Below are 25,644 nucleotides of genomic sequence, written 5' to 3'. Positions count from 1 at the left end.
TCAGCATTAAAAATTAGCAAACTCTTGATGTATGCAACCGCTTGAATGAATCTCAGGAGAATTATGCTGAATGGAAAAAACATCCCCAAAGATTACATACTGGGATTTCATTTATATAACGTTCCTGAAACGACAGACCTATAGAGATGGAGAAGAGATTAGTCATTGCCAAGGTGTGAGGACAAGGTGTGGGAAGAGGGAGGCTGATGGGTGGAGGGGGTCTTAAGAGAATAACACAGGGATTCTTCTGTTCTGCATCGTGCCTGTGGTGGCAAGTACCCAACCTATACACCAGAGAAAACCACCTGGAACTAGATGGAGGTGCATGAAAAGAGAAATCTGAGTAGAGTGGTGGATTATATCTGTGCCAGTTTTCTGGTCCTGACATTGTCTGTGGTTTTCCAAGGCGTTAGCCCTGATGGAAACTGGGTAAAGGGTTCACAGTCTCTCTCTCTCTGTTATTTCTTACAATGGCGTGTGATCAACAACTATAAATAAAGTCTATAATAAAAGATATTTCATCAAGAAAATGAAAAGGCAAGCCACAGACTAGGAGAAATTATTTTTAATGATGTCATCTGACAATGTATCCAGAATATATAAAAACTTTTAAAACTCAGTCATAGAGAGATAATCACCCAGCTAAAAAACATGTAACTGACTTGAACAAACACTTCGCAAAAGAAGATGAACAAAGAGGTAATAAGGGCTTTTTGAAAGATGTTAAATGTTATTAATCATCAGGAAAATACAAATCAAAATTACTATGAGATAAACCATACATCCATTAGAAGAATTAAATAAGAAATTCTGACAATATTAAGTGTTGGTAAGGAGGGACTAGAATCTCATTTACTGTTGGTGTGTGTAAAAGTTTATAACTACTTTAGAAAACAATTTGTTATTTTTCATAAAATTAAAGATGCATTTACTAGATGATTCAGCAATTCTATTCCTAGATATTTTACCCAAGATAAATTAAAATATAAGTCCTCAAAAAGTATGTGAAGGGCCAAGGATATAGCTCAGTTGGTAGAGTCTCACATGCACAAGGCTCTGGGTTCAATGCCCAGAACCACAAAAAAAAAAAAAAAAAAGAAAAAGTCTTTGAATATTATGGAAGCTTTATTTATAACAGCCAATATTTGAGAAAACAAATATTGACAGGTGCATAGGTAAATAAATTGTAGTATATTCATAAAATGGAATACTACTCTTCATTAAAAAAGAATGAGCTACTGATAGAAGAATCTGGATGAATCTCAAAATCATGTTTGATGAAAAAATAGACCCACCTAAAAAATTTATTATATACTATGTAATTAGGTTTATTATATAAAAAATTATTATATACCATTTATATGAAACTCTGGAAGAAGCAAACTAATTATAGAGTCAGAAGACAGATCAGCAGTCACCTTCACTTGGGGGACCTTGACTGCAGGGTCGTGAGCGTGTGCTTGGAGATGATGGGAACATTCTATGCACCTGGATTGGTTGGTGTGGATTCACCAACATGTATCACACTGCACTTCAAATGGGTGTGTTTTATTGTATAAGTCATAATTAATCAAAATAAATTTTATAAGTAAAAAAAGAAGTCTGAAAAAGTACAGAGAGCCTGCGCCATATAAAGTCTGTGAACAGAGAACGGGCTGGGGGTGCCCTCCTAGGCTGCCCATTGGAAGCTCAAAGAAAAAGGCAACGAGAGAAAAATCACAGACGTCAGAGACAGAAGGTTCCAGAAACCCAGCACCATCATTATCCTGAAGAAGAGGACAAACGGAAACGCAGCAACAATTTAAACCAGGATAGGAGGAAAGGGAGTTGATGGACAGGTAGACGTACGCAGGATATCGTAAATGACAGAATACAGGTGACCTCTCAGTGTTGGAGGAAAAGAACTCATGGAGCACACAGTCAAAGGCAGAAAACTGAACACCGTAAGGTTCAAAAGACAGAAAATGGCGTCTCCGACATGAGACCCAGCGAATCATGGATAACAATAGACACAAGTGGGTCAATCTTCCTCCTAAGAGAAAAATAGTTTGGACTTCTAAAACAATGACAATTTAAAAGCCCCAAAATTTTAATTTTTCTTACATTTTTAACTGAAATGACCAAAATAATAGAGGCCAAAGGAAAACTTCACCATTCCTAGATGTTAGGGAAAGAAACTGTTCAAACTCCTTAAACTTCGAAGAATTCACGAATTTGTCCAGAGTCCGCATGACGATAGAGTGGGTCTGTTCTAGTAAAACGACAGAGGTCTTCTGGATTAGGAACTGCCTGCTGAGTGACATTTGTCAGCACTGCCCTCCCGGTCCTTGGCGTGCTGGTTAACAACAACAACAAAGGGCAAAAGGCTGGAAGGTTCGGTAATGTACTAATATTGAACTAATGGATGCCTTTCTACCTTAAAAAAACTTCTTCTTCATTTTCAAAGTGCTGAGTTATGAATATATATGCTGGAATCCTAGCCCACCAGGTAGGTGATGCTGGTAGAAGGCGGGGCCTCGGGAGGTGATGAGGTCGGGGTGTGGAGCCTCAGGGGTGGGATTAGTGTCCTTGTGGAAGAGGCCAAGGGAGACCCTCACCTCCCACCCTGTCAAGACACAGCAGGCACGAACCAGGAATGGACTCTGACCAGACGTTCAGTCTGTGGGCACCTTGGTCTTGGTCTTCCTGGCCTCTATGACTGTGAGAAAGAAATGTCTGCTCTTTAAAAGCCATCAGAGCGTGGCATTTCAAAAACTAAGAGACACCTCAACTCAGAAATTGTACTGTAAGGGTCCGGCGAAGCGTCGGAGAAAGAGACCACCAAGAGACCACTCATGCAATTGGCAGAAGGGGATTTATTGAACCAGCATGCTGGGGCTCCATGCCCACTCAAGAAAGGAGAGCAGCCCAGAGCAGAGGTCAAGCAGTGCTTAAGTACACTTTTTGGGGAGGGCAGGGGCTTTGCATACATCAGAACAAATCGTCATGAGGCGTGGGAAAATTGAACAACAACTCTGAGACATGATTAGTACATTCATTGGCGGGAACAGATTGGACAGGGGTGATTGGTCACTTCTAAGCGGGGTACACATTTAAACTGATTGGTTTGGGGGCCTGGATGCCTACGTGCTGGGCTACTCAGAGCCCTTAGTTATTAAACAGCCAGAGGATCAGGAGGAATATTTACTGGGCAGTTTGGGTATTGTCCTAACAGAGGAATTTAACAATACCTGGTCCTTCACTTTTTAACTCAGGCCCTGCAGCTTGGAAACTTTACAATGCCCGGTCTTTTACACTTTAACTCAGGCTTTGCAGTTTAGAAACAGCTTAGAAATTTTACCCTTACAGTACAGACCACCTCTAAAAGGATCCCCAGAAAAAACAGAGATGAATGACAAAGTAATAATGTGAAAAAGTAATAACATGAAGATTCTCATTGCTTAGGAACTGGAATTAGAAAGGACTATTCAATAATGCTTGGGAATCTTAAAATTACTATATCAATTCCCTGTTTCAGCAAAAAAAAAAAAATGATCACATTCAATGAAATAGAAAGATGATTTGAAAGGATCCTGATGTCACACACAGAACTGAAAGAAGAGATGAACAGGGAACTCTCAAGAAAGTTGAGCCAACTGTACATGCTGCTACCCTGCATAGGTGCGGACTTGGTAGACAGCAAAAGTTACCACACTCCACAGATAAGCGAATCACAGGTGGAGACCACAGGGTGGGAGTCAGGTCTGTAATTAGAGAAATTCAATGCCACTAAGTTCATTTCTAATAAACAGATGAATAAACTTCGGTCAGAAAGGGAAACATCACCACCATGCCATCCCCAAAAGAGTTGTAAGAAAGAAGCAATGAGTGACATTTTAATAGTGTTTAGTCCTAAACCCAAGAGCAGATTCTTTTGGAAAAGAAACAAATTAATAAAAGTCTAACAAAAAAAATACTCAATTAGTTGGCCAGAAAAATAAACATAAACTGTGTGTAATTCTGTGCTAATAAGTTTGAAGTTCTCAATGCAGCAGTCCTTTATGTTGTCAAGTTTTATAAAATTGACACAAGATGAGATAAAAAGCCTTCATTAATCAATAATAATGAGTAAAACAGAAAAGCCTGTTAAAGAATCATCTCCAAAAAGGCTCCAAGCCCAGAAGTTTTTATGATCAAGCGTTCAAACTTTTTCAAGAAAAATAATTCTCTCCTGTTATGTAAGCAAGAAAAATGATAAAATTATTCCAATTTTTCTTACGATGTTTTGTGTCTCTCAAGAGCACAAGCTGAGGGCTGCTAAAAACTAATCTTATGTTTGGCTTGACTAGCAAATCAAACCCGGCAGCAGCTCACTTGAACAAACAGAGCAAAATCAGGCACAGAAAAATGGAAAATCTATTGATACGATTCAACATCTGTATAAATGAAAGGAGAGTGAGTCACATGATTAGCAGACAAGTTTGCCAAAATGCATGTGGCAAGTTTCAATCTCATTACCGATTTTTAATAACAACTTTACACAGAAACTTCTTAGCCACAAAGAGTGGAAGACCTCCTTAACCAGATGAAGAGCATTTAGGTCAAACTAGCCACTGTCACCTCTGACGGGGAGACCCAGATATTAAAGTCAGACCTCGCCATGGGAACTTGCCATCGTCCCAACTTTTAAATATTTTCCTGGCACTCCTAGTCAACAATACATCAGCAGAAAGTAATATGAAGTGTAAATATTGGAAAGAGGAGAAGAATTGTTTGCCTCAGAGGCGACACGAATAATATCCTCGATGGGCCTGGATGTGGGAAAGCGGACACTCCTTCTTTTCAGCTTTTTGCCCTGGCTCTTTGCTCCCTGAGGTGATGAACACATTGCCTTCTAGCTGCCCGCGGAAAGGAAAAAAAGGAAAAGGGGAGGCGCTAAGAAGGGAAAGAAACTTGGGAACAACTCAGAATCACCAGGGGTCTTTACAGAATGAGTGTGCGCACACCCGCCTACACTCACCTAAGTGGCAGACAGACACTGAGAATGCACGTCTAAATGTTAACTGGGCTTCTTTCTGAATGACAAAATCACAATCGCGATTTTTCATGCTTTTCTGTCATTTCTAGATTTGGTGCAGTGGAAAAGAGATGCTATTTGTCAAAAGCTGAAGACAGACAAGGGCAGGAAAGCCGTCTCAATTACACTGGAGATGAGCGGAGGAGATCTGGGGGGAAGCGGTGGGTCCCTGCGCTGATTTTAAACATTGTCACCACCGAGTTGAAACTTCTGGCTTTGGAACGAGGAGGCCTGTGCTCCTCTCTGACTGCCTGCTCATCACGTGCTGACTCTCGGAGCCTGTGCTTCCTCCTCTGCCCACTCCTCGGGTCCCTGCATGCAACAGACCTTAGGCTCCTCGACCAACCACACAGCCCGGTGCCCAGGACCTTGGTGATCATGTCATTTTGTATTCATTCGTCTTCTCCCTCTGCATCCTGGAAAATCTCCTAAGGTTAAACCATTACTTAATTTCATATGATGTGTCCAATCACAGAAGCTTTATTGGTGGGAAAATGGCTATTTTCAGACCATTTATCTAAAAAAGTGGACTTCAGCAAATTCTGGCTGCCAGACCCAAACAGGTAGGCCCCTGGCCTGGGTCAAGGACCCTCCACGGTGGCTGCCGCTAGCTTCACCTGAACCTGCCGTGCCCAGGCAGGCATGGTCGTTTTCAAAGCATCGGTGGGCAGAACGGTGCCTGCAGCTTCGCACAGGCCCAGGGGTGAGCCTCGCACAGAGCCACGGAGCACAAAGGCAGGGGTCAGGAGGGCTGGGTCCAACGTCCCAAACGCCATTCTTCTTTGTGTTGCTTCTGATCTTGTCTGGAACTGAGGGAGAGGGCTGGGGAGGGATTAAGAATTGGGTTGGAGTCCCATGGCTTGCTGGCCGGTCAGGAGTTCACCCCAATTTGGCCCTAGACTTGTGAAGACATAAGCTCTGATTAACATTTTAGACTTCAGGACCCCAATTGTGGCTTAATCCACAGATTTTCCTCCTTCTTCCAAACATTGCTGGGCCTCTGGCAAGACTGAATACTAGACTCTGAAAAAGCAATTTTGCTCAGATAACTGCTCTGGTGGCCGGGGATTTCTTGTGGTTCTAAATTTTGTGGAAGAGGAGGCTGATACGATAATAATCTTATGGGTTCGATTGACTCTTTGAACTCTTAAAAATAAAAGGGTGGGGGGCTGGTGAGAGGCGGTGAAGGAGACACACCCATTCCCATGGAAGGCAGCCCAGGCTGCAGCTGCTCAGGTCACCGGGCCAAGTCCTCCTGGTGGAGACTAAGCAGGACTAGAAATTGGGGGTGGGGGAATTTTTGGACATGAATTTCTTTACATCTCAAGTCACAGGGAAAATAAAAACTTGAATTGGACTTTAATTTCTTTGGACTTTTACTTCTCCGTGTGAAGAAAACGTTGGACTTGTGATTCTTTTGGACTTCAACTTCTCTGGACTTTCCTTAGAAGGGGATTTAATTTTTGGACTTCAGTATCTCCCTTGGAATTTCCAGAGGGGAGGGAAGTTTTTGTTCACATTCTGGTCTCCTCCTCCATGTTGCTGGGATTATACTCAGTATTTTATACTGTTATTTAACCACACTGCAGAACTCCTGAAAAGAATCGTATTAGACCCCGTGGCTGGGCCTTTTGAGGAGAAAGAAGAACAGAAAAAGGAGTGAATTTGTACGTCAGTTAGTTAATAGACTCTTTGGATCCATTCAGAGTCTGAATTCTAAGCTGTCCACCTTGGGTCGCAGAAGGAAAGGGTTCGCCTCTGGAGAGAGGAGCTGTGGCTGTTGTTTGGGGACTGGCCTGCTACCTAGGAAGAAGCATTGGAATGCTTCAAGAATGGCTTCAACTTCAACTTGGATGGGCTGCCCCAGGGGCTGCGGGAGTGTGTCTCCTGTTTCTGTGGGGAGTGGGTCTGGGGGGGAATATTGACAGGCTCATTGCACCCCTCAGCCATGCCTCCAGCAGGCTTCATCAGCAATAAAGCTGACCCATTTAGTTCACTGGCTCCTGTTGTCTGCTCCACTAGGTGCCAAACTTGGGCAAGAACAGGGGGTGATTTGTAGAGTGTTCTTTAAGCTGCATCTTTACAGGTTGAATAAGAAGTCCTCCACCGTAGAGTGGCATGTTTAGGAGTTAGCTAGATGGTGGACACGAACATATTTTGTAAATTGCTCATCTTTACCTGATTTGGTCAATTACGGTTGTTAGCGGGAGTTGTTCTGAGATCATCCTCCTCCAACGAGGCTCACTGTGGTGGGTCGTGGCAGGAATAGCTACTGCTTACTAACTCCCGTGCTGGGCGCACAGGAGAATCTCTCACTGTGAGCATTGCTTGCTTTATCCACCTCACAGCTGTGTTTGGAATGTTGGGAAGAACACGAAGTTCAAAGGAGAATGTGATGGTGCATGCCCGATAGAAGGTTCTGGATGTCGTTACATAGCCATTTTTAGAAATCCAGAAAAACGTTCACACTGGTGATTGGTGTTGCCTGGTGCAGGAAGAGTTGCAGACAGCGGCTGCTACGCTGCCTTCCTCCTCAAGGTTGGAAGGGGGCACAGGGTCACCCACTTCCTCTCTTCTCAGTTGATATCTGTGTGTGTGTCAACTTCCCATTAGCTATTCTGTCGACACCCGTGCAGCCCCAGCTGCCCAGTGAACCCTGTCCCCCACGCAGAGATAATGAGGCAGTGCTACTTATATAACCTGGTCTGATTAGAGTCTCGGATCTTTGCACCTCCACAGCTGTGTGTTGTCACCAATGGACATTTTTAACTCGTCTGCCAATTCCCAGGTCGCCCAAATAAGTGGCTGAAGGAGTGGCTGCTGTTCCATCGTTTATTAGGGTGGAATTTAGGTCCTGATCAACCCTAATGCTGAAAATTAGCTCCGAGGACACTGCGGCTGCGGTTCCCGGTCTCTGGCTGATAGGAACAAGCAGAAGGTATTCAGGTGGGTTTTTCCTTTCTTTCTTTCTTTTTTTTTAATCCTGCAGCCAGTTCAGCACACAAATTACTTCGGAGCTATTTTTAAAAATGTAATAGGACCAATACTTAGGAGAGCCAGGTGCAGTGTGAGGAGGATCAGAAAGCATCTATTACGGCTCTGCATCCGCTCTCCCTTAAAGCCTCAGACGATATTGAAAAAGCTTCCCTCGATCTTCCCAGTGGCTTAGCCACGTCGATGGAATCCTCCTCCGGGTGCCCTGAGACCTGCGGTGGGTGGAGGAGTCATCTTGGCACGGAGTCACTTTGGAATTAGCCTTCTGATATTGGCAAAGGCTTCTCAGACTGAGTGACACCCAGAGGTGTCCCCAAGACTACAGGTGTGCGGTCTGCTCGCAAAACCTGGGCCCCCGAGCGCCCATCTGAGTTCTCCAGAGGAAGGGAGTGTTCCTTGGTGGTGTGTTCAAGTGTCCCACACCCATTCCAGACCCCAAAAAAACAAGCAAAAGAAGAAAGAAAGAAAGACTTCTCAAATGCATTCTAGAACTTTCCTCCTTGCCCTGACATCATGGAGTCCACTCTGTCTTGGGCCCCTCTCCTCTTCCCTTGGGTTCCTTCACGCACACTCCTTGGAAGTTGCGATTCATGAAGCCTCCTTGACCTTTTCTCTTTTTTTATTTTTTCAACTAAATGATGGACAGATCCAGAAGAGTGTCCTGTGTTCCCGGCTGAGAAGCTGGGGGAAGAGGAGGAGGCCACTGCCCTCACCACCTAGTGAACCCTCCCTCCCTTTCTTTCTTTCTTTCTTTCTTTCTTTCTTTCTTTCTTTCTTTCTTTCATCTATCTTTCTCCCTCCCTCCCTCCCTCCCTCCCTTCCTTCCTTCCTTCCTTCTGCATTACAATTCTTATACACCACTGCACCGTGATTCATCATCTCTCTGATGATATATAAGGTATGTTGACACCACATTCACATCTTCATACATGTATTTTGCCTTTTTTCTTAAAAAGTATTCTATTAAGATAGAGTAGAGGGTCTCCTTTCACCCCCCCTTCACTTCTGTCCCCTGGTCGGGAAAAGTCTTCTCTCCTTTCTCTCCCCAGCCCTTGCTCATTTTGGCCATGTCTTTCCCAAACGTTTCCAGGTTCTCTCGGTCCTTCCTTCACCTCCAAGGCCCAGCTTGAAGCTAACACAGGGAAAACCATCTTATTTTAAAAGATTTAAAATTTAAAAAAAAAATAACATCTTGCTTATGTTATTTTAAAGTGCAAGTGGGAAATCAGGGGAATTAGAGGCAGGGTCAGGTTCTGGCCGTGTCACCGGCTGGCTTGGAGATCTTGGCCATGTCCCCAACCTGTGTCAGCCTCAGCTGAGTCACTTGTAAAGTATGGAAGGGGACAGCCCATCCCAGGCTCGGTCGGAGTGTTGAGGACTCAGTATAGAAAGCCCCTCACGCTGACTTCTTTTTTTATAGTGAAAAATGTTAAGTACCCAAAGTCTATTGTCTTTTCTGTGTGTGAATGAAGACAGAAGCAGCCCACGGTTTTCAGGGCCCACGGCACCTCGTCCTTCACCTTTCCCAGGGGGCCTGGCCTGCCCTTCCCGGGGATCCCGTCTTCCTTGGCGTCTCTTCTCTGCAAACTCAACAGCCCCCACCCACCTCCAGGTTTTTCAGTCACCCCCAGGTGGGCCAGGGAAACACAGGTACAGAGGACAGACGGCCAGAGTGACAGGAGAGAGACCCAGGGAAACCAGGTGGGGCAGGATGAGGGGTCTGAACATTCAACCCCCCCCATATATATCATCCCCAGGTGGAGCGCAGGCAGGCAGCCCTGGTCTGTGCAGCGTTGGTCAGCTGCTGCCCTCTGTGGTGCAGGAATGCGTGTGACCAGGCCCTGTCCAGGCAGCTCCAGGTTGTCCCCAGGAGCATGCCCCGCCCCCCTCGCTGGTTTACTCTGGGCCATGGACTCTTGTCTGAAAGAGTTCACAAAAGCACCTGGAGTGGTTTTAAGCCCCCAAGCATCACGTGGGCAAGAGAAGAGGCGCTAACAGCTGCAGCCACACCCCATGGTGGCTTCTGATGGGAAGTCCTGCTTTGTCTTCACCTCGACTCTCTTGGCGAGTGCAGGCAAGAGGGTGGTCCTTGCTCAGGTGGTCCAGATTCACTTTTCCAGGTCACGGGGTCCCTCTCCTGTGGGTCTGGGTCACCTCCTTGTCCACCCTGGGTCACACCTAAGTGCTTTTCCCAAGCCTTGGCTAACCTACTTGCTAATGCCTCTGTCTGAGCCCAAGTTTCGGGCCCAGTCGTTGGAGCAGCTTGGTCAACCCCCTGGGCTGCACAATGCCTGCTCACCCCAACAAGAGGGGAAGGTTCTTCTGTCCCCTTGACCCGAGTGTTCCATCCCGGGTGGTGCTGGAAGCTCGGCTCTCTGCCCAGCTGGCCTTGGGCCACGTGAGGGGACAGATGCCCTGTTTTCCATTCTGTAGGACAAAACGGGTTTCATATAAAACCTGGCTGCCCAGTGCCCGGGAGCAGGACATCCCGGCGCCGTCTCTACCAACGTGCGTTCTGACTGGGGCCCACTCGACTCTCGCTGTTGTCCTCTGTATCCCCATCACGTGTGGACTCGCTGAGTGTCCAGGGGCAGAACCTGGCTGGCATCTTCCCCTGAGCTAGAAGAGGAAGGGGATGTCCAGAGTCCCCGAGGGTGGGCCTGGGCCCCACCCCTGTCCTTCGTGCAGCCTCAAGACACCGAGTAGGGGAAGGAGGGGGGGACCCAAAACAGGCCCCATGCTCCCCCCGCCCCCACTCTGCGCCTTGGACATTCTTCTGCTTGGATTTACGTCTTCATATGTCCTTTCGCCTTTTTCCTTAAAAATTCCTTTATCAAGGTGCAGTAGAGACACACAGTAAGAGGAACACATTTAAAGCGAACCCTTCGATGAGCTCTGACCGATGTTGACCCCTGACACCGTCGCCAAGACGCCACGCGTCACCCTGCACGTTTCCACGCCCCTTTGGGATTTCCCCTTCATCTCCGGCAACCACAGGTCTGCTCTCTGTCGTCACAGGTAAGTGTTCAGGCTCTAGAGTCTTATCGAAATGGAACTACACAGCTTGTAGTTTCATCCTGAAAAACAATTTTTTCAGGTGTAATTTATCTACAGTGAAATTCATTTGTTTTAAATGCATGTATGTTTCAGAGTCCTCTAGAGAAACAGAACCAAGTGTGTGTGTGTGTGTGTGTGTGTGTGTGTGTGTGTGTGTGTGTATGGAAAGAGAGAGGGACAAAGATTGGTTTACTTTAAGCATTTGGCTCATAGAGTTGTAGGGGCTGCCTAGTCTGCAGTTGGTAGGGCAGACCAGCAGGCTGGAAACTCAGGCAGGAGTTGTTGTTGCTCTTTGGGCTTTTTTTCACCTGATTGGGTGAGGCCCACCCACGGCAGGAGGGTCGTCCCATTCATTCACGGAACAGGGGTTGTAGTTGCTCACTCTGTCTATGGAGTGAGCTCTGCTCTGAGCACGATCAGCTCCTGGGTCTGATTCAAGATCACTGAGCTCCACGGACACGTCCTGAGTCCTGTTCTGTGTTCCACGTGCCCCTCGAGGTCACCTCGTGTCATTCTCACCCCTACTCTGGGAGGAGAGGAGGCCTCGGAGAGGCCAAGAGCTGATGCCACCTGTCCAGAGGTGACCCGAGGTTTAAAATGGTTCTGATCTGGGTGTGTGTTCACTGGGTCCCCCAGGGTGCTGGAAGCTTGGTCAGTGTGGTGGTTTGGGAAAGTGGTGGGAACTTTTTAAGGCGGGGCCTAGTGGGAGGTAATTAGGTCTTTGGGGAGTCACTCTTGAGAGAGAGATTAATGGAGTTCTCGCAAGATCCTGATTAGTTTCTGCAAGAGTTAGTTATTAAAAGAGCAAGACACTCCCTGAATCCCTGTCACCTCCTCCACATGTGCTCCCACCATTGTGATGCCATCTGGATTGACAGCTAGACAGACGGGGCTGCTCAATCTTGGGCTTTCAGCCTCCAGAACGGTGAGCTACATAAACCTCTTTTCTCTATAAAGTATCCAGCCTCAGACATTTTGAAATAGCAACAGAAAATGGACAAATACATAACTAAGTCCTTCCACTGCAGCCCAACTGCCCGTTTTAGACATGACCTGCCCTATGTTCTTTAAAGTGCCTGATAGAGCATCGCGTGCACATGACAGAGCCCTGCAAGGACGAAGGGACCTTGAGAAGGTCCTGCATGCAGGGGCCTTGGCTGGGATATGGAAATCATAGGCAGGTTCTTTTGGCATTTCCCCTCATGCTTCAGAAAGGACACTCAAAAAAAAAAAAAAAAAAAAACCGCACTAGGATTTCTGCAGTTTTCTTTGTTGCTATTGTTGGAGTCTCTGGCTTTTAGAAAACTAGGTTAGAACATGTTGCAGAAAGCTTTCTTCCCTGGCTTATTCCCTGTTGCCTTTCTCTTGCCAATGCCGTCCTTAATAGGCAGAGAGCAGCCTGGTGTTTCTGGAGGGCCGCCTGGGCTCCCCCGCCCACCTCCTCCAGCTGCTGCCTCTGCTGCGGGCTCCTGCTCCTGCTCCTGACCGTCCTGATGGATGTCAAGGTGAGGCCTGGCCACGTTCTCCTGTCATGTCCTGGGTGTGGGTGCCATCAATCATGTATCCTGAGTTCTCACAAAGGAGCAGCCCTGTCTACACTGCCCGCATCAAAACATGTCCTACAGCATAGGATCTTGGTGATCCTTCCTCTTTCTCTTTGACGCCTCCTTCCTGTGCCTAAGTCCTCCGTGCATTGATTTAACAGGACTTTTCTGCAGCACGGTGTTCAGTCCTGGGCCGGCCTGGATGGCGCTGCTAGGAAATCCTTCCACTCTTTGTTCATCAAACACACACCCTATTCTCTCTCCATTTTATCTCGTCTTGCGCTCCAGGAAATTCTGACTTTCAAAAATTAACAAGAGAGGAAGAAGAAGGAGGAGAAGAGGAGGAGGAGAAGAAAAGACAGACAAATAGGAAAGATGTCAACGAATAGGAGAGCTACCTCTGGAATTTGGCCATAGGCTCATAAACTTGGGGCCCAAGACTAACACGATACAATTTAACACAGAACAAAAAATTGAGCCGGCTGCATGAGCTTTTCCTCGGGTTGCTGGTCTACCATCAGTGGGCCAACCCTGCTAAGCTTCAAGAAAGGCCCGGTCTTGTAAGAGGCTTATTATACACAAAAGTATCTCTCTGATTTTCCTGCAAAGCCAGGACAAAGTTTCCCAGAAGAGCCGGTAGATTTCTGCACTCGCCTCTCTGACATTCACTGAATTCAGGGATGTGATGGATTCTTGTTCCTCCCCGAAATGTGCAGCGGTAAGGACAATGGAGCTAAGAGTCAGTTGCTTTGAGTTTCAAAATTAAGAAAGTGAAGGCACCAGCCTGGATAACTTCTGTGACATGTGCCGGGGGAATCTGTATGTCCTGGATTTTCCCGAATAATTCCAATTTCCAATTTCAACAATTCCAATTGTCAGGTCACAGTTGTGGTTGTTGGCTTCCAAAATAAGGCCACCTTGATTATAGGTGAGCCTGTGCAGCGGAGGGTCACTGAAGTCACCAATTTTTCTTGGATGGTGTCAAACACAACTGAGCCCCACCAAACTGTGCTCCGTGAGTCAGTCATATTATTGAGATGATACAGTGCAGTTACCAGGTGGTTCTGCGAATAATTAGGAACACATTTCTATATTTCAGAGGACCAAGGCAAGGAAAACATCACCAGGAAAATTTTACATGTGGGGACGATTATTCAACAGGCCTTTGGCTGGGATTTGTGGATAGGAACATAATTCAGAGGCAAAAATGAAATACTGGAGTAATACATGGAGATTTCTTTTATTGAAGCAGAATTACAGAACACAGGAATTAGCATTCAGCCAAGTCTTGATGATTCAAGGAATAATGACCCCTCTGTAGATTACCAAGCCTTCTCCTGTCCCCTCTCCTTACCATAATCTAGTATTTCTCAAGTTTGGGTAATATATTTGGAAATTAAAAATTTACAATTCCTAAAAAAAATAAGAAATAAAATTCTTAAAAGGTCATGGTATTCCTTAAATTATTTATATTAGAATCGCGCTAAACTTTGCACAATGCTAAAATTTAAGATTAAGTTCTCAGGCTTTTATGGATCTTTGTTTAATAAAAGTTTTTCACAGAGTAAAAAAAGAATAAAGACCACAAAAAAAACAATAAATTCATCATTAACGATGTTGATTTACAGCAATGGGTGATGTTTTACTGGAAGTGCAAGGGACTTTTCAGTGTGCCCAGGAGAAGAGAGGAACCCAGCCCTGGAGATGGGTCCGGGAGAGCCCCAACTCCCAACTCCTCCTCCACAGAACATGGTACCCCTCACCCGGGGGTGGTTTATGAACCCTGGCTCGAGACAGGAGCTCTGCTTCGATCTTCGCGAAATTGACCTTCCATTTCTGTGTCCCAAGACTTACCCAAGGGCAAGGAGATGTTCTGAAACAAAAATGGATCAGGTATGTTCTCGTGGGTGAAATTGTTGCTAGAGGGAACTCAGGGTCATTTGTGGATCAGATGACCCCGGGGCTCCTTCCACTGGTTTCTATGGCCCTGGGTATTAGAGAACTAGCTGTGCTACTGTCTTTCCAGAAATGCTGCCTCCTGCACAGCAGGGCAGGTAGACATGTGCCTCCCCAAAGACCCCCACCCAGACTTTTGAGTGACAGGGCCCCTCTCCTAGGACGGCCTTCCACGGTAAGGAGCCCTTTGAAGCCGCCGCCAACTCCTCCTGCAGCGTGGGGCAGACGGCGCCATTGCACACGCAGTACTCTTGTCTTCTAAGTGTTTCCCAACATGGACTAATTCATGATCTTCTTCCCTGGGCTGCCAGGGAGGGGTGGTGAGGAACGAGGGACACATGGCTTTCCAGAACAGCACGTGTTAATTTTCTTCCCAGGAGAAGGGAGGAGAGACAAGACTGTACCGAGCTGAACACTTGCTGTGTCTGCCACTTTGACATTCGTCATTTTATCTAAACCTCACCACAATCTTGGCAGGAAAGGAACCTTGGCATAATGGTCTTCTTATCTCCATTTTTTTTTTTTTTTACAGATGGGGAAGTTGCAGCTCAGAAAGATGATTTTCTGATGATCCTACAGTGACAGGGAGAGAGGGAGAGGAGGTGGGATCAGAACCCAGGCCTTCAGGCCTCCGTTGTGCGGCTCCACAGCGCAGAGGATGGGGATGGTTAGCATTGCCACGATCTTCGTGATTAACACTATTCTTGGCAACCGGCCTCATAAATATTGAATGACCCTGATATTTCAATTGTACATGGCCCCAATCTGTGAGGCACTTGAGTTCCATGCAGCTATTTGACTCTTGTTGAGTCCAGAAATGGTGAATATTTGGATTTGAGGCTCAAAGTCGCTTTGGGTTCATTCTTGTCTTAAAAGCAATTTTTCATGGGTTCAAACTCTTGGACTTAGAAAAATCTGGAACTGAATACAATGCTTGCGTTGTCCTCAAAAGTCAGAGCCATGACACACCAGATGTTCTAGTCGATGATTAAAAAAAAAAAAAAAAAGTCATTAACTTTTAATGGGAGAAAACATAGACTGATGTGAGGACATATTGTTTATTCTTTTGTATCAGCACTTATTGAAAAAACAGGGAGTACGGCTTCTCCTGTGTATGCAACTCCCTTCCAAGCACACAGTGTACTTAGGAACTAGTTCCTGGGATGGCATCCATTGTTCTACTCTAATTGTCACTGAACCAAAGGGTACCCAAGGTCAAACAGTGGTCCCACAAACCAACTTGAGCAAATCCTGGGCCCCGGCTGCTCCCTGTCTCGGCACCTGTCCGATAAGTAGCCGTGGCCCTTCAGAGGCAGATGTTCATGGACCCAAAGGCAGGACCAGGGCTGAAACTCTGCATCTTTGAAGATGACGAACCAGTGAAGCCTGAGTGGCATTGATTATTCCATTCTGTGCTAGCAAGGAGACAGCTGGGGACACATTAGAGTCTGTGAAACTCTGGAAGCCATGTTGAAGACATTGTGGTTGAATTGGCTGAGCGTCACATGTAGGAATTCTGCATGCTCATTCAACTGTTTTTTATGGAGTGCTTATTCATGTCAAGTCCTAGTCTCATGATCTGGGACCACAGCAGTGAATTAAGAGGCTCCCCCCAACACACACTCCCCAATTCAGCCCTCATTGAAATGACATTCTCTAAAGTACAGACATTTTTTCTCTTAATCCTAATAACTGTGTGTATGTGTGTGTAGTTGTGACAGGCACATGCACATATACACATAATGTACTTGTTTTGCATTTAAAAGACGAAGAATCAATGCAGTCATTCATTAAAGATTACATAGCCAAGGACGGCAGAACTTGAATTTAAATCCAGATCTAGGAATCCTAGCTATTTTCATCCTTCCACACTGAATTCTGTCCATAAAATATGTAAAGAATTAGGGATCTATTGTAGGGGAATAACCGAGAACCACCTCCTACTACCAGGGCTCTGATAGTTCAGGCACCATTTTAACAGATTTCTTAAGAGTCAGACAATGGATCCGTTTTTCCTTACTCTTCATTAGACCAAATCCCATGAGGACAATCTCTTTTGTTTGTTTTTGCAGGAGCTGCTAATATCTTTTTTTTTAATATTCATTTTTAAGTTGGACACAATACCTTTATTTTATTTATTTATTTTTATGTGAGGCTGAGGATTGAACCCAGGGAGGGCCTTGCACATGGGAGGCGAGCGCTCTATCGCTGAGCCCTAGCCCAGCCCCATGTATCTTATTTCTTGTATTTGGCAGAATCCAAGAGAGAGGGTGGGGAATGCAGCCACTGCACCGGACCCAGAGCTGGCTATCTATAAGGTCAAAAGTGAGTTGGTGAGTGGTGGGAGAATAGAGAGGCACACAGAACTGTGGATCTGGCTGCTTTTCTTGAATTACTGCCGTGCACTGCAGAGTGCATGAAGCTACCCAGACCAACAAGCCATCATAAGACCCTTTCTGCCGATTCCCTCTCGAATCACTCAAGAAGATGAAGAAATGAGAAAGAAGGGCATGAGCCTCATCTTGAGGAAACCAGGAAACCAGCTGCCAATCCTGTGCCGGTGAGAGGGCTGGCAAGGGCAGTGGGAAGCGGATGGGCGTGTGGGAAGGCTGAGATGACACAGCAGACAAGTCGCTGGGATGCCAGGGGCCACCCTGAGGGACAGCCCGGGGTCTCTGGTTGGAAACACGTAGAGCGAGCACGCCGTCTGCCTGCAGCCACGTCTAGACCCCATTTGGCAGAGGGAAGAAGCGCCGTCGCGGAGCCGATTGAGGGCAGGACCCAAGAAGGCCGCACAGGTAGGAAGCGGTGAGCCGGTGAGGAAGAGCTGTCACCGTGAGCCGCCGCACAGACACTGGCCTGTTTTTCCAAAGAGGCAACATCTAAAAGAAGTCTCTCCCTCTCTCTCACACACCCACACGTACACACACATACCACTGAAATAAGAATCCCTGCTAAGCTGGAACATCACCTAGACCCTCCCCTCTTGTGTTCCTGGACAACAGCTGGTTCAACGAAAGAAAGAAATTGAAGAGGACCTTAGAAGATGGAAAGATCTCCGTGTTCTTAGGCAGAGTTAATATTATCAAAGTGGCCATCCAACCAAAATCACTATAAGGATTTGATGCAATTCCTATTGAAATTCCAATGATGCTCTTCATGGAAATAGAAAAAGCCGTCATGAAATTAATTTGGAAAAATAAGAGGCCCTGAATAGCCAAAGCAATCCTTAGCCATAAAAGTGACACAGAAGGCATCACTATACCAGACCTTGACTGTACTACAGAGCTACAGTAACAAGAATGACATGGAATTGGCACCAAAACAGACACATAGACCAATGGTACAGAATAGAAGACACAGAGGCAAACCCACCTGAATACAGTCATCTCCTTCTAGACAAAGGCACCATAAATATACATTGGAGAAAAGACAGCCTCTTCAACACATGGTGCTGGGAAAACTGGAAATCCATATGTAACAAAAGGAAATTAAGCCCCTATCTCTCACCCTGCACAAACTCAACTCAAAGTGGATCAAGGACCTAGGAATTAAACCAGAGACTCTGTACCTACTAGAAGAAAAAGTAGGCCCTAATCTACATGATGTCGGCTTAGGAACCACATTCCTTAACAAGACTCTAAAGTGCAAGAAGTAAAATCAAGAATCTGTAAGTGGAATGGTATCAACTAAAAATCTTCCTCACAGCAAAGGAAGCAATCAAGGACATGAAGAGAGAGCCTGCAGAATGGGAGCAGATCTTTGCCACCTGCAGCTCACAAGGAGCATTCATCTCCAGGATATATAAAGAATTCAGAAAACTTGACACCAAAAAGACAAATAACACAATCAATAAATGTGCAAAGGAACTGAACAGGCACTTCACAGAAGAAGAAATATGATCGGTCAACCAATAGATGAAAAAAATATTTAACATCTCTAGCAAATTAGAGAAATGCAAATTGAAACTACACTGAGATTTTCTCTCACTCCGTCAGAAAGGCAAAGGTACACTCATATATTGCTGGTAGGACTGAAAAGGTACACTCATATATTGCTGGTAGGACTGGAAAGCAGTATGGATATTCCTCAGGAAACTTGGAATGGAACCACCATTGGACTCAGTTATCCCACTCCTCAGGACTTAAAATCAACATATTATAGTGATGTGGCCACGTCAGTGTTCTTAGCAGCTCAATTCACAATAGTTAAACTATGGAACCAAACGAGGTGCCATTCAACAGGTGAATGGATAAAGAAAATTTTACACACACACACACACACCAATGGAATGTTACTCAGCCATAAAGAAGAATGAAATTATGACATTTGCCAGTAAATGGATAGAACTGGAAACTATCATGCTAAGTGAAATAAGCCGATCCCCTAAAACCAAAGGCTGAATGTTCTCCCTGGTATGCAGATGCTCATAAGGGTGTGAGAGGGAAGAACAGAAGCTCATTGGTTTAGACAAAGGAGAGTGAGGGGAAGAGGGGGAATGGGAATAGGAGAGACAGTAGAATGAGTGGGACATCACTTTTCTATGTTCATATATGAATATGTGGTCAGTGAAACTCCACATCATGTATAACCACAAGAATGGGATCCCAGTTAGAATAAGTTATACTCCATGTATGTACAGTATGTTTACAGCTATTTCATTTTTTAATTATTTTTAATTTGTTCTTTTAGTTTTACATGACAGTAGCGGGTACATACTGTACCCAGTGGTGGAGCGTTCCCTCGCATGCATGGGGCGCTGGGTTCCATCCTCGGCACCACATGAACAAATAAAATAAAGGCTTGGTATCCATCTACAGCTAAAAGTTTTTTTTAAAAAAAACAGCACTTCGAAGATGAGGTAGATGCCAACGGGGAGAGGAACCACCAGAGCCCCTCCCAAGAACCAGAATGAAGGACCAGAGGATGTATTTTGATGTTATGATTAAAGAAAACTTTCCAGAAATGAAAAAAGACTTCAGTCTATACGGTGAAAGGGGATGTGGTATCCCAGGGTCAATGGAGAGGAGGGGATGGGGCGACAGAGAACAATCAACACCGAGCAATGTCCAGGGGAGGTTTCTGTGCTTCCAATGCAGAGAAGAGTCCTTTGGGCCAGCAGACAAGAAAGAAGCACATCACGTGTGAGCAGAGTGACCCTGGGAGAGTCCCAGCTGACAAAACAATCTATTGTATCCTTCTTCACTCTCAAAACCAGCACGATTTGTACCATAAATTCTAGGATGGCCTTAGGTGTATAAGAGGAATACTAGAAGGGAGGGAGGAAGGTGGGGCATGGCTTCAGACATCTCCATAGCAACACGAATACTAGGTGACAGCAAAACGCAGAAAACAAACCAACCACACTCCTACAAGTTCCTCAAAGCAAGTGTAAGCCCAGACATTCTACACTCAGCCAAACAGATATTGAAATAGAAATAGAGCAATTAGCTGGGTGTGGGCCCCACACACATGTAATACACCAGGGATTCTGGAGGCTGAGGCCTGAGGATCTCACATTGGAGGCCAGCCTGGGCAGTTAGCTCGTGAGACCCCATGTCCAAATAAAGCATAAAAGGGGCTGGGGATGTAGCTCAGCGGTACATCCAGGATGTGTAGCCCCTGGGTTCAGTCCCTAATATTAAAAAAAAAAAAAGAGATTGAGAGAGTATGCAATCAATTTTTATATGCATAAGCCAAGGAATATAATTCTCCTTAATCCTATTTGAAAAACTAATGAGAAATAATCTCTTCATAAAACCAAGAAAGGAACTGACAAATGGTAGCAGGTTTGTCCCAATTTAAAATCATTGTGTACTTCCTTCCCTATCAGCCTGGTCTCCTTTGTGCTTGTGGCTTGGGTTCAGGATATCACAAAATCTATCTAATCTATAAATTAGGAGTGATTCTAGATGTGATCCTCCTGCCTCGGCCTCCCGAGTCACTGGGATTACAGGCGTGTGCCACCACACACAGCCCAGGATGTCTCTTCAATCCTCCTCCTACTTTCCATCTCTGTGGCCCGTCCATAATTCAGGAGGGAGACATTCCTGTCTAGGCTACCGCAATAGTCCCCCAAGGACAGAAGAAATTGGTGTGATAGCTGAGCTGACCAATCAGAAGCCATTCATCCTAGTGGTTCAGCACACGGGCTAATCCACTTTCCATCCCTGCCTCCATACCCACTACTCTGATCCATGACCCACATTGGAGTTCCTGAGATTCTTCTCCAGCACCAAGTGGACAGAGTCACTCCTGGACCCGAGTTGCTTTAGTAGCCTTCCCTTGTCTGCAGAGCAGTCCTATGGAGAAAGTCTAGACTCCTTGGCCTGGTAAACCAGGTGCTTTGGAACTTAGTCTCCATTAATTCTTGAAGTTCTGAGTTTCAGCACCTTCCCACGAGGGCCCCACAGCCACTCAGAACCTCTTGGTGCCGGTGCATGGACCGTAAGCCCTTTGAGATTCAAGTGGGTGGTTGACAAGTTATCTAGAACCGGAATGGCCCGATGGACTCCTTCCTAAGAGGCTCAGTTCTGGTTCTGGAATTAGATCTCAGCAAGGGAACCCACATGGGATAAGTTCCAAAGCCAAGGGGCCAAGCCACCTGCCCCAGGGCTGAGCCAGAGCGGGCGGCTTCCCCTGTTTAGTAAGCAGCAGTCACATTACACTGTAGACAAACTTCACAATATGTTTGATGAGTTGACTGACAACGAGGTCCCTAAGAAGTCATTCTGAGAGTGATGCCATTTGAGACAGATTAGGGACAGCTGCCCTGGGGGTTGGCACCAAGCCTGCTCGCTCACTCCTCTCCAGGGGCTGCAGAGAGCTCAGGCACCGGGCTCAGGTTTGTACTCAGTGCTGAGATGGTGCAGTCCCTGCGCCGCTGGGCCTCCTGTGTAAAGGGGCAGAACCGAGGGAGAACCAAACAAATGGTGCAGATGATGACCAGGACACGGACATCCAGCTACAGAGACCAAGGAGGTCAGCAAAAGCCCCCCTGGGAAGCCGACCCTGGACCAGGCCTGAAGGGGGACAGCCCACCAGGCCCAAAGGGGACACCTACCAGCCCTGCCCATCTCCAGGGAGAGGAGCCAGTCTTCAGGGAGGAGCGAAAGCCCAGGGCTTCCTCAGTCCCCGTTTGGAAACAGCTCGTCCTACTTACCTAAGGAAGGTGATGTGTGTGGTCTGAAGGTCTCTGTAGCCTCGTGGGGAGAAATGAGCCGATCCATTTAAATTTGTGAATATTCTGGTTGAAAATCACATTGAGGATCAAATGACTCCAAGTGTGTCTTGTGCCGTTCCCTTTACACATCCCTGCTCTGGTGGTCCTTCCCACCTGGGACAGTCACTGCCAACCTCTGCCACAAGATACCCCGTCCTTTGGGTGGCCCTGTGCAGCCCAGCCTCCCCCATGGACACCCTCTGACCACCGCAGCCCTCTGTGATGGCCTCAGCCCCTGTGTCTTCCCATCGAGCTGTCCCCTATGCATCCCTTCCTTCCGTGGGCACCTGCTGCGCCCCTTTTCTAAATTTGAGAACAGTCAACAAGTCCCCTCCAGTTCTCCACCCATGTCTAATGGATCAGCTTAGAGCATGTGTTCAGCAGCTTTAAGTAGATGGCCCTGGTGGCTTAAGAACTTCAAGAGCCATCATCCAACAGAGCAAATGGGGTCTTTGGAGTTCAGGGGTTTTTGTGGAAGAATTTGATCAGATGAATCTAGATAAATACAGAGAATTGACAAAGTCGTTCAAAAGCTCTCCTCCAGGTAAGCACCACAGTGCACTTTCCACATAGATAAAAGTTGTAATGAAATTTCCTCAACTCAAGGAAAATTCAAGAACCCCGCTCCCCGCAAGTCAAGAACAAATCCAAAACTAAATTTCTCTTAAATAAACAAAACTAAACAAAAAGGAAACAAAGCCAAAGTCCAATTTTTACAGTACAAAAATTTTATTTTTTTTGTTAGGATAATTTAAAGTTTAAAACTGAAGTAGACATATTCATTTTACAAACAAGATATTCTTTCATAAGTAAGACCATTAAAAACAGTAAACAAAAAAGCCGTCTTTACAAAAAGCTCTGTGCATAGCAACTTTATGCTGTATATAACTGACAAAGCAAAACAATAAAGTGAAACTATACAGTTTGAAAATGAGGCCGTACTGTACAAAAGGTAGAGAAGATAATGGCTGTTAAACCATGCATATTGAAATGTGCAAAGAAAAACTGGGAAGAATTTCGATGCTCTAACAAAAACATGAGATAAATAAGGAAGTAAATTGTCCCTTTAAATGAAAAAAAAATCGTACACAGCTCCTCTCACCAAGATAGGTTAGAATTTTGTAGTTACCTATAGAAATACTCATATTCCAAGTGGCACAAAAATAACCTGGGACCGGATGATTCAATAACAATAATGAAGGAGGACAGTGTAGCTCTGTTTTTAATTTATTAGTACACTAAAAATAATCCTTACACACATTTGTACAATTAAATAGACCTGTTGCTGCCAAGGTTCTAGCTGAATGGTCAAGGATGTCAGGTATTTAGTTACACATTTTTCCGTGTAAAGCTACCAACAATTCTACAATCATTTTGAAGACAGTACTGTACTCATCTTCATGCAGGAGCAAGATTCACAGGTTCTAAAAGCAATGCTACTTAAAAAAAACATTTCCTTATGTTGGATTGGCTCAAATCCAGGTCTGAACATGCTTAAATTTGTTCTGCCTTCACTTTTAGATGGTAATGTTTGTCTTCCACACATTCTTCCCCTTCCCTCGAATTTTTCGCTGGGGAGTGTTTTCTCCTATGTTTCCGTGTGTTTTGGCGCTTGGAGCCCTGACTGCGAGGGCCTGTCAGCAGCAGTTATAAGCATGCCACATGTCCAAAACCTTGGATTCTCAATGTGCATAGAAAAAAGTATAGGTTATATTGGATAATTCCAGAGTGAGCTAAAGGCAAACAAGACGTCGGGGGCTGGGCATGTGGGGGCATGAATCAGTGGGGCAAAGAGGTCATCTAAAAATTGGCTCAGATATCCTAAGGGTGTTTTTCCATGATAGCTGCATCAATTCCTAATGTTAGAGCCTCAACCAAGAACCCACAATTAAGTCTGTGTATAGATGCTACTGTGGTGCCAGGGAGTCAAAAAGAGAACCCCAAGCAGAAAAGATGATACAGCATTGTCAGCAATCCAAGCACACCTGGACGCATCTCCAGGCCCACTCGGGCTTTCCAGAACCTACCTCTTTTAGCAGCTACTGCAAGGTTTCCTCCCTAAGAGCTAGTCACAGAACTACAAAGAGCCCATCCAGGGCAGAGTCACTGCACTGTTTAGAACACGGGTGGCCCTGATCTCCGAATCTCCCAAGAATCCCGATTTCCATGGCTTTGGACATCAGGAGAGAGGCTCAGGGGCGTTCCCATTTCTCTTCCACATCTCATCCCACTCTCATCTGAAAACAGTGTCAAGTGGATTACATATTCTTTTCAAGAGAGTTTAATAACGTAAAAGAGGACATCTGCAGACAGAGTCAAGGACATGGCCACTCTTAGACTGATCCTGAGAGTTCAAGAGAGAGTCATCATCTCCAAACTCTGTTTCTGAATTTCTGTGGGGCTTCATGCCTCTGTGCTGAGTGTCAGGCCACCAAAGAGGAGGAAGTGTGTGGCTCTGGGGACGAAGAATTCCAAAGGGGCCCTCGGTTAGCAGAGTCTGTGGCTTTGGCTCTTCTTGAAGGTGAGACATTCCTTCCCTTGGGATGCTCCAAGAGAGATGAGAACAGGGGATTCTCTCCATTGTTCAGGGGAGCATGTTAGAAGCTCAGATGGATTTTAAGAAACTATTCACAAAAGGGTGAATACCAAAAGGGATGTGTAGACCACTTAAGGGAGCAGATGGAGCTGGGAATGGCAGGAAGCGCGGGAGTGTGTGTGTAGTGCATGGACTCGAGTCTTGGTTTTTGCAGTGGGTGATTCTGTAGGGATCCATGTAAGTTACATGTTCTTGCCATGGGTCAATAAAATGATGGAAAAAGACGGAGATGCAGGCTGGGGGTAAGAGTCTAGGAAGTAACTGTAGTGATAATCACACACTTTTAAAACTTGTTACTACATGTCTGCATCATCTTCATTTTACATCAGAAAGAGAAACTCTTCTCTCTTCCAGAAAAAAAAAAAAAGGTCTTGATTTCTACCTCTACTTACAATAAGTTACACGTTTATTTATTTAAATAATTGTAAGACATTTTAAAATTTTTTCCCTTTTTTTGTTTTTTTTTTAAAGAGATTAAACTATAAGCAAACACACATACATTTCATCATTCAATTCAGGTTTCATTTTAAGAAAGTCTTCCATGCTGGTACCCTGTTTTGTTCAATTTTTTTTTCTGCATAAACTAAATTGGTATCTGAAAGGCTTCATAGAAAATAGAAACTTTCAACATTTTTTTTTCCTACAAAGAAAAACAAATAGTATCCAAAATATTAAGCATGAATCGTTTTGCCAATTTTTTTTTCTTAAATATTTTACAAACATAGGAAGGTGGTTTTCATAATGTTCATAACAAAGAATTGCATTTCTGCTCTTAGCACTGACTACGTCAATGACATCTTTTGTCCTGGTCCCCAAGAGGGTCAGTTTGTGTAGCTACCATCAGAGCTACAGGAGACACGTGAGACCAAGTAAGATGGTGGTTCCTTGCATTCCCAAATCTGTCCATCACGTCCAGGGGGGAGACAACGCTCCCCAAAGAGCTCAGAGTGCTTTCCTCGTTATTGGTCCATCAGGGTAAGTAGTTTTGTGCTATGAGAAAGCAGTTCTTCCTCCTCTTTACATGGGGGGCACGACAAGTCCCGTCATGGCTGCAAGGAGAGAGTGGCACAGGAATGAGACTGGCAGGCTTTTATGAGAAAGCTTATCTGCACAGAGAGCGAGCAGAGGCTGGGAATGACAGAGTCTGACGCCAACCAGGGAGCTGGTGCCCTCGGCTGGTATGTGAACCCGTTTTCTCCAGGTTTGGGCTAACAGAAGC

At 45.4% G+C, this 25,644-nt stretch overlaps 1 protein-coding gene across 1 annotated transcript in view; it reads right to left on the bottom strand.

Annotated features, from left to right (window-relative positions):
* Window positions 1–22,579: 22,579 nt before the first annotated feature.
* Ebf2 (EBF transcription factor 2) overlaps window positions 22,580–25,644 on the bottom strand; it is a 177,283-nt gene continuing 174,218 nt past the window's right edge. Inside the window, exon 16 of the mRNA XM_026411608.2 lies at window positions 22,580–25,474. Coding sequence (XP_026267393.1) covers window positions 25,443–25,474 — 32 coding nt within the window. The 3' untranslated portion in view covers window positions 22,580–25,442. The remainder of the gene's footprint in view (window positions 25,475–25,644) is intronic.

This window comes from Urocitellus parryii, chromosome 14 (assembly GCF_045843805.1).
Source record: "Urocitellus parryii isolate mUroPar1 chromosome 14, mUroPar1.hap1, whole genome shotgun sequence".
Taxonomy (NCBI): Eukaryota; Metazoa; Chordata; class Mammalia; order Rodentia; family Sciuridae; genus Urocitellus; species Urocitellus parryii.
The sequence above is the reverse complement of the archived record's forward strand: the minus strand, read 5'-3'. Positions and strand labels throughout refer to the sequence as shown.